This window comes from Ovis canadensis, chromosome 1 (assembly GCF_042477335.2).
Source record: "Ovis canadensis isolate MfBH-ARS-UI-01 breed Bighorn chromosome 1, ARS-UI_OviCan_v2, whole genome shotgun sequence".
Lineage (NCBI taxonomy): Eukaryota > Metazoa > Chordata > Mammalia > Artiodactyla > Bovidae > Ovis > Ovis canadensis.
In genome coordinates, this window is record NC_091245.1 from 98002627 (window position 1) to 98017000 (window position 14374).

General features: G+C 43.1%; 1 protein-coding gene across 3 annotated transcripts in view; it reads right to left on the minus strand.

Moving 5' to 3' along the window:
- NOTCH2 (notch receptor 2) overlaps positions 1-14374 on the minus strand; it is a 216215-nt gene that overhangs the window by 57784 nt on the left and 144057 nt on the right. For all 3 annotated transcript variants that reach the window (XM_069602391.1, XM_069602372.1, XM_069602382.1), the window contains 6 exons: positions 8793-9026; positions 7288-7443; positions 6605-6793; positions 5320-5433; positions 4398-4511; positions 2495-2728 (listed from right to left, as the gene is read on the minus strand). In XM_069602391.1, the coding sequence (XP_069458492.1) occupies positions 2495-2728; positions 4398-4511; positions 5320-5433; positions 6605-6793; positions 7288-7443; positions 8793-9026 (1041 nt within the window). The remainder of the gene's footprint in view (positions 1-2494; positions 2729-4397; positions 4512-5319; positions 5434-6604; positions 6794-7287; positions 7444-8792; positions 9027-14374) is intronic.

Below are 14374 nucleotides of genomic sequence, written 5' to 3' on the forward strand. Positions count from 1 at the left end.
TTACATCAGCACAGCTAGGATGTGAGCCCAGCTCTCTGGATTCTATACACTTCACCGCACCACACTGGTCACTGTGATTAATGTGACTGTGCGGCCTTGCTAGCCACAGATGAGGCAAAGGTTTCAATATTCCTTAATTACAAATGGATACCTTTAGGAGACGTGTCTAGCCCTTGATTGACAATCCCAATTAATCCACAAGAGACCAAGGCGGGCCCCAGGAAGCCATGCGGTTTAATGGGACTGCCCCCAAATCCATGTTGTATTCTAGCAGGAACAGACACTCAGCTCAAGCTGGGCCAATGAAATTATCTCACTGGAACGTTGGAACATGAACTGGGTGACCTATGGTCTGCATGTGGCCCTACTTCCCGCTAATCCCCCCAAAGCCTCATTATTCAGTTCTCACTTGGAATCTGTAAGATGCCTCTGTGTGTTTTCACAGAATTCCTTCTGCTTGTCTGTTTTGTATTTGTTGTTTGCTGATGATTCTTTTAGCTAGTCAATGCAGTTTCTATAACTTGAAACTTCCCCCAAACTTACTTAAGATCACAGGTGAAAAAAGGCATTAGTAGTGATTCTGGGTAGTATACTGTGCTTTAAGTACTTAGTGAGTGAGAAACTATAATTATAACCTGCAGATTGTAAAGTATCCCTTCTATCCATATACTCATCCAAACCCCAAGCTACCAACTCAGACTATGTTATGAATGGGTTGTCAATTCTTAGATTACAACTCAAGAGTCTATTCATATTGGTTAATTGAGTGAATCCTTTCACCCAGGCTCCCTGTACATGCCAGGTCCCTCTGCAAACATTACAGACCAAGATCTCTTTATGTGGTCTGCATCTCTTTGCGTGAATTCTCCAAACAGTCACAGGAATGAATCTGGCAGTTTTCTGAAAGAACCTGTGCCTTCCTTCTTTATGCTGCCTACACACCGCTGATATTTACTACCTGCCTTTCTCACTGACAGCTACTTCCACCTTGACTTCTCTGTACTCCCCAGGGAACACACCTGATCTATCCTGGCATAATAATATAATCCCAAAGAAAACAAAATACTTGCCAGCCCACCACTCACCCAGGTTTCCAGTACATTTTTTATAATGGGAACGATAGCAAAGCCTAAAACAGCCCCACCATTCTAAAGGCATCCATTCAATTGCTTGTAAATCTCTCAAATTTCTTTTCGTACTGCAATTTCTCATGTCTGGGGACCAGCCCGGAAGCAAATTGCTTTTGGAAGGTTTCACAAAGATCTATTCAGCTCTTTTAGAGAGTTATCTAAACGTGGGGAGGGGGAAGGCATTTTCAACTGGGAAGGCATGGGATGTTTTTCGTATGCTTGAGCAACTCAAAAAGGACTTTGTTTTCAAACTTGGCATGTACGAGTTCCTGGATGAAGACCAGGGCCTTTGACAAGTTTGAAGAAATGGATTTGGAAATAACAAAATAAAATGAGGGCAGCTAACCGCCTCCCCCACCTTTGCCCCCTACACGGCCATTTTCCTTAAATGGAGAATGAGTTCTCAATAAATCACTCCTTGTATTGGCAGGTTCCCTTCTAACAAAGGCACACACTAGTTAATCTTCCACTAATACATTTTCCTTTGATCTGAGACACAGAACTTCTCTGTCCATTAACCACAGTTGTGACCATAATTATTCCTCGAATAAGTAAAACAGAATCCACTGAAATCTGTGAAATGCTGCTGCCTGAGAAAACAGCTCAACATTCCCCCAGCAAAGAGTAGCATGCCCTCACGACTAACAAGCCGTCATTCAACTGGAGGCAGGAAACAGCCATGAACTGGGGATGGGAAACGACAGCTCTGCATTCTAATTGACAATAACCCAGACATGTTGCAGTGTCTCTCCTCTCCTTCTGAGTCCCCCACATGCCCAAAGCCCAGGAGAGAAAAACAGCAGAAGAAAGATGACCCGTTAAAGAAAGTGTGATAGTTGCTCAGTCATGTCCGACTTTATGACCCCATGGACTATAGCCTGCCAGGCTCCTCTGTCCATGGAATTCTCCAGGCAAGAATACTGGAGTGGATTGCCATTTCCTTCTCCATTAAAGATACTGGACTCTAAAAGGGAGGAAAAACTACTGGAAGAACGGGAGGGATGGAGAGGGAAGGACCAACTTCATTAATCTGAGTAAGGTGGAAGTTAAAAAAGACAATCCAATTGAACCACAAAAGAAGGTTTTCAATTTTCAATAATAATTTCAATTTTTTGAAGTGGTATGCCTCCTTTTGATTAAAAAAAAAAAAAAACCATACACAGAATCATCACCTCTGCGAAGCTATTGTCTCTGACTTCCCTACTGGCTAGAGCTATCTGCCCCTGAGATGTTTCTGGCTGTGCTTCTCAGAATCAAGACTGTATTTCTGGTACCTAAGCATGTGCTGAGAAAGTCTGAGACATCGGTATAAACTGTTTTAGAGAAACGGTGAAAACTCCCAAGGCAGTGAAGAGTGGGCTTACCTGACGTGCCCGGCTGGCAGTTGCACTGGTAACCATTCACCAGGTCGATGCAGCGACCCTCATTCAGGCAAGGGCTGCTGTAGCATTCATCTATCTGGTCACTGCAGATGGCGCCCATGTAGCCCGGGTTGCAGATGCAGGTGTAGGAGTCAATGCCATCCTGACACTGGCCGTGGTGGCAAGGATCAGGGTCACAGTTGTCAATGTTCTCCTCACACAACACACCAGTGAATCCTTAGAAGGAATTGTACCCAAGATACTTAAAACCCAAGGTGCACATTCCATACCTGAGCATACATGTAGCTCCAGCATCCTCTTAATCCTACACATCCCATATCATAAACAATTCATACTGTGGGCCATAAGCAACTGGAACTGACTATCTGCACTATTTATAAGGCAAGTCTAGAGAGTCTGGTTTAAAACGAAGTTGTTCAAGTCAGATCTGTAGAATTCAAATAGCTTTTTCTAAAGGATCAATAATTTCACTGCAGAGACATTTTAACTGCATCTTAATTGCATATTGGACTTCAGTGGGGAATAGCTCTCTATAATTTTCCTTAATATATTTATCTCTATATGCCTTTCCTCCCAAACCAGTCTGCATATATAGGTACTAAATTAATGACTTCATGTACCTTATTTTTCCAATTCTGACCTGAGAGGACAGAGAACTTTTCTTTATTCCTCCCAACCTTCCAGGAATCTATGCAAATATAGTAAGTTTTTAACCAATACTTGTTAAATAAAATGACCAAGTTAAGACAGTTAAAAGGGGCACATAAGAGTTCCTTTATCCAACCTTAAATCTTTTTAAGAGACTTTGGAAGGACTCTCCTCCCTTTTAAACATGAGTTCAAAGTTTAAATTCTCTCCAGTGAAGGTTATACTCCATAAGCATAATCTTAGCCAGAAGAGGACCTAACCTGAAACTTTTCCAACAGAGACCAGAGTTTGTGAAAAGAAAAGGAAGCTGAGTGGATCATCTGACAGGGCCTACTCTGAGAAGGCCTAATAAGTGGTAATATTCTAATACTACTGAAATAGTAGTTCTCTGTTTATTTTTATGACTTAGTTTGCTTTTCTGTGATCACAAAAAAATATCATGCACATGATGCTTAAAATCTTTTAAGAATCCATTTTTTTAAATAAGAAAAAAATGTCCTGAATTATATTCATAACTTCTTTCTTAAACAGTCAGATAAAAAAGAAACTGGGAAATTATCTTTTCTAATAATTTCTAATCTTCTCTACACAATAATAGTCTGTGCAGAAGCAAATGTGTAATAAGAAATGTCTGGCTTATTCAAATCCACTCCCAAATTAGAAATGTCGGCACAGATCAGAAATGTATAATATTTGTAAACATTCTTTTTGATTCTAGTAGCAGGAGTCAGGAAAGAGGACCTAAACTTTCCCAGATAGAGCTCTCTCCCCTGTCCAGATACACATTTGACTCTCAAAGCATCAATCGTATTTATGCAGAAAATCTCTGCACTTGCCCACCACTGCATTTCTGAGCCTTTGTTCGATCCCTTGCCTCAAGAAACACAGAGACAGGCCTCCTGCTGAGAAGCCCCAATGACAAATAGTTTTCAGCTGGAATCCTTCCCTTTTGTAGAGGAATAAGGCAAAGCCAGCTGGAAACTCGCCATTGCCAAAATCTGCCCTCGAAAGACGGGGACATCAAATGGAAGTGTCCAGGCCAGGCCATCACTGTGGTGAAGGAAGCAGCTGTTGTAGAAGGAAACAGGGGGAGCAGCAAGAAAGAGGCTGGAAGAAGCCCCTTCTAAACACAGAGCAGCCCATTAGTAGACTGGCCTGGCAGGGCAGCGAGAAGAGGACAGTCTCCTATTTAGTGCAGATGGACCTAGCAGGAGAATAAGAAGTGAAAAAGTCTTACCTGTGGCACACTGGCACTCATAACCATTCGGGTGATCTATACACTTTGCCCCATTCAGACACGGAGTACTAGAACAGTCGTCAATATCGATCTGGCAAACTGGCCCCGTGAATCCTTAAAAGGGCACATGATGACACACATCAAAGGATTATCCTATGTTTTCCTCACTATCAGAGTGATGCCCAGAAGAGCTGGGCCATTATTGGCAGGCTTATACCCCTGGATCAGCACGTGGAGAATTTTTCTCCTGAACAGGTACCTGGGATAACGGGTGAGGCTCAGGGCATCAGAGGCACCGGGGTGTCTCTCTCACCTCTTTTTCTTCCCAGTATAGATTTCACTTCAACTTAAAGTAGGAACTGAATGCATACAGACAGAACCCCCTAAGAAGTGAATGTAGCTGCACAGGAACTGGGACCTTCTCTCTGAAGAAACAAGAGAGGCTATAGCCTAAGGCAGAAAATTCAGCATGGCTTCCACAATGGCTGAGGGGGGGCAAAAGGAGAGACACAGCATTCTTTGGAAAGAACTGACTTGTGCTATTAATGTACCCATGGGTGAAATGTCTAAAAATAATCATCTCAGAGAAAGGTTTCAAGAATATAACTCACAGGAAAAAATAAAATCCTGAGTAACCTAGAACTAAGGGCTTCCGCGAGGTATGAACTTTCTGAAATGTACACACAGACGGCGAGGTCATGGGCCATTCAGAATAGACTTGGACCTCTGGCCACAAAGGATTTGGAAGATATTCTAGCTGAAGCAAATCCCCCACTTCTATACACACACACTCCTATCCCAAAGCGCTCACTTTAATGACTTCCTCATGCAGAGCCCACACACATTCTCTCCCTCCTCTCTTCCCTGCGGTCAGTCGGCTTTGTGCTTTCAAAGAAAACAGGGGCAGGTGGTGGGCACTTACCAGGCGGACACAGACACTGGAAGCGATTGACTTTATCCACACACTGTCCATTGTTCACACAAGGGTTGCTCTGACATTCATTGATCTCCAACTCACAATGCACACCTTTGAAACCTGAACAAAATGGACCACACAAGCGGCTTAGAAAAAGACAAAGGCAAATTCTAGCCAAGAAAGCACAAATTCATAAAGCTGACTACATCCTCTATGCGTATGAACATTTCTGCAGAGGGAAAAGAGGACTATGCCATGATTGAAAACAGTCACTGTGAGCATCAGTCAGACACGGGCATATTCTGGGATATCCATGTCACTGTGGAGACGGAGAAGAGGTTACCTCCAAAGACCTTAGTAAGACCTAGCATGCCAACAAAGACTGAACTACATTCTCGGATCAGTCCAGGCATTGCTTTCAGGACAGTGCCAGGCCCACAGGGTCCCCAGTCCTAAGGACCAGCTGAATGAATCAGAGATGCTGTTGTACTCAGGGTGTAAGTCAAAGTCAGGAGGGCCTGCCAAGGCTAGAGTGGTTAGCACCCGTTATCAGGCCAAGCAGCCCCTGACAGCTGTCATTTTAAGCTAAAGTTCAGCTGTGCTCTCTAAGGATTTAAGCAGAGGTCTCTGCAGAAGAGTTCCAAGACATAACACAGCATGTGTATCTCACCATGAGATAAACAGCAAGTTCCTATACAATTATGGGTAATATTATTTTCTATAAATGGAATGGTATGCTATTTGTAATATATCAGGGGATAAGGAAAGCTTGCTATTTAAAGAATTTTTATGATAAATACTTTATTAAATCAAAGTATACTTGCATTTTAAAAATCTTCTGAATTTTTCTCTCACAAGTATCTGGGTTTTGACATGATGGGACTGTTTTCCATAGATCTAAGAATTTTAACATGGGCCTTAGTCCTTAAGGGTCCCCTTGCATATGTGCATGCTAAGTCGCTTCAGTCGTGTTCGACTCTTTGCGACCCAATGGATTATAACCCAACAGGCTCTTCTGTCCATGGGATTCTCCAGGCAAGAATACTGGCGTGGGTTGCCATGCCCGCCTCCAACCCAGGGATCAAACCAATGTCTCCAGCGGCTCCTGTACTGCAGGCAGATTCTTTACCACTGAGCCACCAGGGAAACCCTAAGGGTCCTGTGGCTAGGGATTAAATGCCAACAGAGCTTACCACTCTGTGGAAATGCCACACTGTACTGAGTGCTCTGCCTAAGACAAGCACAGTGCAAGGTCTCTGGTCTAGACCCCACACACCGACGGCCCATGTACCTGGCATGCACAGACACGTGAAGCCTCCAATCTTATCCAGACAGGTGGCATCATTCTTGCAGGGGTCTGAGTGGCACTCATTGATGTCCATCTCACAACGAGGTCCTGCATAGCCCTTCAGACACTCACAGTGGAAGGCACCATCTGTGTTCACACATTTTCCTGCATGCTCACAAGGATTGCTGTTGGCTGGAAGACACAAGCACCCATAACCAGGATCAAAGCACTCGATGGAGCTTCCACAAATGTGGACTACAGAAGTGGGTCAGATTAGTAGCATTAGGGCCAGTCCGTTAATAATCTGATTCTCAATTTCTTATGTCATTCTAATCAATCAATCAGTCAATAAGAAAGTAAGTAAATAAATAATTAAATGAAGAAGGAAGGAAGGAAATAGGGAAAGAAAGACAAACGAGGGCAATCTCAACTCTTGTGTGTCTCCGCTGTTCTTATGCCCAAACAGTCACTAAGGCAGGGATACATGTTAAAAGTCAAGCACAAACCTTCTATATATTTGAATTCCCAGGATAGACTATATGGTTACACTGAAAGGTCAGTTGTAAACAGAGGGCATGTAACAGGTCTGAGGTTTGGATGAAACATGCACGCCGAGTGAAACGTGCTTCAGCTGAAATGTCTGCTGAGTTCGACTGACAGGAATAGGAAGGGTTCTGCGTACTCACCCATGGCACACTCATCCACATCTTCTGTACAGTCACTCCCCTTGTAGCCTTGCGGGCAGGTGCAAATATACTGTCCATTCAGAGGGTTGGTATCACACAGCGCCCCCTTGTGGCAGGGGTTGCTAATGCACGCGTCATCCAGATGACATAGGAGACCTGTCACAGGGGTGGGGAAAGGAGAAGAAAGAGAAAATGCCCCTTACCTGGGGAATGAGTTTCTCTTTCATGGAGGATTGAACACCTTAGGACTGGCACGTCAGAATCCAATGTGAAGATTTAGAGGCAATTTCCCCTTTGCCTGATCCTGCCTTAGGGACATGCTGCAGCTAACTGCAAAGCAAGAAGCTTCTGCAGACACCTCTCTCTATACTCTGAATCTGAGCCTTCAGCTGGACCCCTCCTCAAGGGTAGATCATGTCAGGGATTTGTGAGATGGTGAGATGCTGGAGTCAGGAAAAGGCAGATATCCTTCCCACTGGGCTGTCATGTCTAACACGTAAAAACGGAGGCTGCCCAGTTCAATTGGAATTCCAGATAAACAACAAATAATTATCTACTCTATGTCCCAAATATTACATACATCCTATATTTTAACTGGCAACCCACTTTCCCAAGATTATGCTACCTGATGACCTTGGGGCCACCTGCGTTTCATTAGCCTCAGAAGAAAAAAAAAAAACCCAGCTGAACATCATCAGCCTATACTTGGGCAGCTTTTTAATAGTGTCAACATTCCTGGCTCAAGTGCCCTCAGGACTCTGAAGACATGACTAGGCCCCATGTTCTGCACAGTTCACATGGGAACTGGATTTTCCAGTCTGCAATTAGCTTAAGAAGAGGTGACTAAGGCTTCTTCTACAAAGCTGGAGGCGGGGCTTTTGAAAAGGTATAGATACAGGAACATTTCAAAACTGCTGGGCACAAAGTTCTATCGCTAAGCTATCTCCTGTAACATTCCTCCTCTCACTGCTCTATTCCTAGACCCAAAACTGTTAAACTCAGAGGCTAGAGCAATGTTAACTTTGCAGTTGGTGAAAACCTTCCCCTATAGGGCAATATTGAGAGCTGGAATACACTTCACTGTTTCCCTCTTGCTAACCTTTTCTGAGTAAATGGATTATTTCTTCTTAAAATTAAGTACCTACCTCTATTTGTGAGTAATTTTGTCTTAATTTCTGAGAAATTTACCTTAATTTCTGAGCTGTCTTTTAGCTTAAAATCTTATGGCGGTAACAGATGTTTCCAAGGCAAGAGTTACTTTCATTTTGGGGAGATGAAACACTGAAGTACATGGAGCTGTGAGCTAAAAGTCCTAAGGAAGAAGACTGACTTCACAGCACTTTGGCTACCAATTACATTTCCAGAAGAACAGCGTTGGGTGCCATGTTCCAAAAGATGAAACGTAAAAGGACATACCCCAAAAGGGATGAAAGAGACACAGGCAGAGTCCTGAATGCTCACCAGCCCTTTCACCCTTTCCAGCTCTGTTCTTCCGCCAGCCTCACCTGCCTTTCCTTCTGGGCACATGCAAGAGAAGGAAGCTACGCGATCGATGCAGGTGGAGCCTGGGGTGCAGGAGGCGAAGGCACAGTCGTCGATGTTCTCACTGCAGTCGTCCCCACTCCAGCCATTCACACACACACAGCCGTAGCCGCCGTTGCGGTTGGTGCAGGTGCCCCCGTTCTGACAGGCATTGGGTTGCAGCAGGCACTCATCCACATCCTCTGTGCAGAACTGTCCTTTGGGGGGAAAAGTGTCTTTCTTTAGGGCTCTGAGTCTCAGAGGATTAGTACCATACCAACCCCCACACGTTCTTCACCCTCATGTGACCTGCGTGAACTTATGGCAAAATTAACTCACAGACAAACCCGGTTCTCACATGACTTTTAAGGCCACCTAGAGACATCCAACGGAGAAGGCGATGGCACCCCACTCCAGTACTCTTGCCTGGAAAATGCCATGGACAGAGAAGCCTGGTAGGCTGTGGTCCATGGGGTTGCAAAGAGTTGGACACGACTGAGTGACTTCCCTTTCATTTTTCACTTTCATGCATTGGAGAAGGAAATGGCAACCCACTCCAGTGTTCTTGCCTGGAGAATCCCAGGGACGGGGGAGCTTGGTGGGCTGCTGTCTATGGGGTCACACAGAGTCAGACACGACTGAAGTGACTTAGCAGAGCAGAGAGAGACATCCAAATTCTAGGCAGATAATTTAGGGAAGGCAAGTTCTATCCCTAGAAACTCTGACAGCATGAAGTCTAGCCAGCCTACCAGAGAGAAAATTGAGTCTTGTAAGGGACTTAAGTCAGATTTGGTTAAATTCCCAGGACAATGAATGTGAGAAGAGCAAGGAGAGAAGGGTCTAAGAGATGAGTAAGGATGAGAAGCAACCTTAAAAATCAAAATATTAAGGCTACCATTATGTATCTTGACTATATCAATATCAATATTCTGATTATGATATTAGCTAGCAGTCTTGCAAGATGATGATGTTACCATTGGGGAAGACTTGGTTAAAGGTAAACAGTATTTCTCTGTTAATACTTATAAATTTCTGCAAAACTACAATTATCTCAAAATAGAAGGTTTAATTAAAAATATATGCAAGAGCAACAAAGGGCAGAGAGAAAAATCAAGCAGTTAAAGACAGTAAAAGCCTTGGTAGAATATAAATGTGAAACGCAAAGCCAAGATGAAGAGACTGGAGCCAAAGATGGAGCAGTGGAATAAGATGTAGAAAGCTGACCTCACACAGCAGAAGATGGAAAAGGATCAGTTTGTTCTGCCGGAGGAAGCAAACTAAAGGATGATAAACATGAGACCACCAATGGATATACCACAGGTGGTTGCAACAGCAAAGGACAGGGACTGTGGCAAACACTCTTGGGCCTCATGACAGGGAATAGGAGTTATTTTTAAGCTACTTAAAAGCAAGGGATTTGTAATTGACCAGCAGTTAAATGCCAGGTTACCTGAGTTGTAAAACAAGTTGATGAATCTGTCTTATAATAAGTTGTCTTTTAATAGGTTTAAGAAGCTACCAAAGGGAATGAATATTCAGATCATATGAACTCTCTAAAACAGAACATGACAAAACCCTCAAGATATCCTTAATTCTTTCTTTGTAAAAAAACCTCACTGAATAATTCAAAGAGGCACACTGATGCAGAGGCCTCTTAACGATAAAGCACAGGGCATTCATACTTAGAAAACACCAGGGCTATACCTAGTCCCCAGATAATAAGTCAGCTGGCTCAAGGACTTTCAGAGTCTGCAAAGTGCCCAACTGTGCAGCCATCATTGCCAACAGGGGCTTCTGTGTCTGAGCCAACCTAACTGACCACCTATTCTTTACTCCTATTTAACCAATGCATCCATTATTACAGAACCAACATCATTCTATTGCACTTTGATTGTATATCCATCTCCCATCACTGGGCTGCAAGCAAACTCAGTTCAGGAGCATTTTTTTGTATTCCCAGCTAAGACCCCACTGCCTAAGATGGCAGTGTGTGGGCAACTCCAGAACTCTATGCTCAGGGCCCCTCCTGTGCTGCTCTTCTCACTCCACTTCATCCATATAACACCTGAAGGAGCCACCACGTATTTACATGATCACACCTTCCTGATCTAGGATGGGCATCTGATACAAGCTATGTCACTGTGTCTCTGTTCCAAACTTTTGGACTAGGGACCCTTTGCCACATGGACTAAAAGAAAAATGTGACCAGTCTACACATGGTGTGATACTAGTGAAGCAGAAGTGCACAGAAAAGAAAAACAGAATCTGGGGACATTCAAGTTACTAGCTTCAGCTGTTCACAAAGACTGGCTGTTCCTAAGCCTATTTACGAGCACAGCCAGTCTGAGAGATGTCCCTTCCAGCAGGTTTCCCTAATTTGAGATGGGGATCTCTCTGTTGCATCCAACAGCATTTACTAGTACAGAGGGAGGGAGGAAGTGCAGGAGCAATCATTTCCCCCAGGGTAGATGATGTCAGTATAGAAAGCTTCGCTCCCTTACTTTTCTGGCAGAAATGCTACCTCAGAGTAATGGCAGATGTGTCGTTAAGATGCAGATGGGATATAGAAATGAAAACATAACCAAGAAGCAGGTGAAGAGTTCCTGCAACCTGGGAATTCCTCAGAGTCTTGTCTCTTACACTAATGCTAACTTAAAATACCTATGCTACCATCAAACTTAAGTGACTTGCTGCTTGTGAGAAATTTGGAAGTTGTTTTTCTTATTGGTAATTATTGAGAATTCTGAGTACAAGACACTGCGTATTTTTAAAGTCTCATACATATTTCATATACCTTATATAACACCCAGACACTTAAATATTATAGTGAGACAGACTAGGTTAATGAAATAATGTTTGGAATAAAAATTTTGTACTCTTGGGAAAGGAAATCAAGAGTCGCTAATGGCTTACTGTGAACCACATATTGGGCTTGAGGTGTTGCGATCCCTGTCTCATTGAGGAAACGTGCTCAGACAGGTGACATAACTCACCTGTCATGAGGCAGGGGGTACAGGAGGGCTGGGATTTGAACTAGAGCTGCTGACTCTCAAATCCTTGACAAAGACTTAAGGTGTGAATCTCACCACATCCAAACAACCTCTCTGCATCTCCGTCTTCCCAAGCACACAGAAGCATGGGGAAGGAGACAGGTTGGGGGAGGGGAGGATTAAAATCATGACTCATATGATCGGATTACTGGAAAAACTTATGACTTCAAATTACTATCCAAAAGTCAAATGTATTTTTTGAGTACAGCTGACTATTTTTCCAATGAGATTGATTTTTGAAGGTCAAATACCTAAGGCGTTTTGTGTTTGGTGTCAGATACTGTTAGAGAAATCAAATCTGGAAAGTCAAAAGAATGCTGGCTTATACGTAATCTTTCATAGAATGGATCATTTTCCTCTAAGGTTCGGGCATATTTCTCCAGAACAAAACAAAATCCCTCCCAGGCATATTTATGCCAGAATTTTTTCCTCATTCCAATTCCAGCAACCAGTTATTACATTTGGAATGTTAGAACAGTGACCAGGGTACCACAAAATTGCTTGTTCCAAAATTCCCAATGGAAAGTCTACTAACATACTGCACTTCTTTCATGTCACCTCCCTCTTGGCAAAGGAGAAAACCAATGCAAAAGCCTAAAAATAAGAAACATGAGGCTCACCAAGGTTAAGTAACCACCGACCCTACCACCCCTGCCCAGAGCCATAAACTGGTAAGTCAGAGGCACTGTCATTCAAATCCAGATCAGTTTGACTCTAAAACTACTGTTCTTTCCACTACAGCAGAGTTAATTATCCAACTCTGGGTCTGATCAATAAGACCTACAGACTAAGTCCCTGATTCTAGGGTCTTAAAGCACACCTAAAAGGGATGGAAGCATGAGTCAAGAAAAGAAGACCCTTGGTAGAAAGTGACAAAGAAAAAAAGTCACTAAATATTGAAACAGTAAAGTTTCTTGGTGATATTCTAGAGAGCTTGGGTGCATTCAGCTTTTCCCACTATTCCATGGCAAAAAAGCATCAGCCTGGGCTGGAGGAAGAAGGTTCACTCAGGTTTGTGGGCTTAGATCTTGAACATATCAAAGGGACTGGAGTATATTCTTGAGATGGGTTTAAAACAAAAGGCTGGAGACCATTTGAGGCTCTGAATTCTTATATGAATTTTGAACTTGATATGACAAAGGAGAATTATTGCAGGCTCACAGGTGAGGGAAGGTATGATCAAATCTGCATATGAACATTAGTCTGCCAGTAGAATATAACGTGAACTAAAAGCAAATGACTTTGTGTTAGTTGGGAGAAAAGGAGAAAGCACTAAGTTAGGGCTAGCTACCTAGCATATAAAAGCCCCTGGTAAAAAGACAGAGCTGCGTTCTTTCCATGCCCTACCTAGCTACTACTCCTTCAATCCAAACAAGTCTCAGCATGTACCATCATTGTGCCAGCACACAAACCTTGCCGGTGAACTCCCAAAATATGTTGCACAAAGCTCGGTTGGGCAAGTTTGTGAGGGCATCAATTATCCCTCTTACTAATTTCACCTGCCAGTTATTGCAGGCTACTGGTATCTAACATTGGGATTAAGGCAGTGGGCTATTAGGTTTTAACCATCTCCTACGAGAAAGGAAATAACTTGTTTCTAGAAACTACTTTCTCTACTGCCATATAAACCTGGACTAACTTGGTATGAAGGCTGACACCTTAAACACTTAGCATGCTAAGTCGCTCAGTCGTATCCAACTCTTTTGCGACTTCATGGACTGTAGCCCACCAGACTCCTCTGTCCATGGGATTTTTCCAGGCAAGGAATACTGGAGCGAGTTGCCCTTTCCTCCTCCAGGGGATATTCCTGACCCAGATTGAACCTGTGTCCCTTAAACCCACATCTCTTATGTCTCCTGAATTGGTAGGTGGGTTCTTTACTGTTAGCACCACCTTAAACACTCAGAGCCACTAGTATATACTGATAACTCTCTGGGTGATAGCTTTTGCCTCCTAAATGTATCTCAAGTCTCTATCTTTCCTTCATATATTTTATTCTAGCCACATGGCTTACTGTTGTTCCTTAAATAAGTTCTTTCCTACCTCAGAGCCTCTGCATAGCCTGTCCTCTCCACCTTAAATATTCTTCTTCCTCTTACTCATATGGTTAATTAACTTCTCATACCTTGACCTTCAGCCTTCCCTCATAGCTCAGTTGATAAATCATCTGCCTGCAATGCAGGAGACCCAGGTTCAATTCTCGGGTACTCCGTTCAGTCCATCTTGTCATTTATCAAATGGTGTAATTTTATATTCATTTATATTTTACAGTCTCTGTTAGACTAAAAGTTCCATGAAAGCACGAGTTCTGTTGGTCATTCACCTCAGTTTATATATCAGCCACTGTACCAGACACTTGGCATCAGTGATGAAACAGGCCTTAGATTCAATCTAACGTGCTCATTTTACAAACAAGACAAGACCAGTGAGGTATAGTAACTTATCCACATTTACACAGCTAGTTAGAAAAAGAATTAGAAATGGACAAACTTGGGCTTCCTTGATGGCTCAGTGGT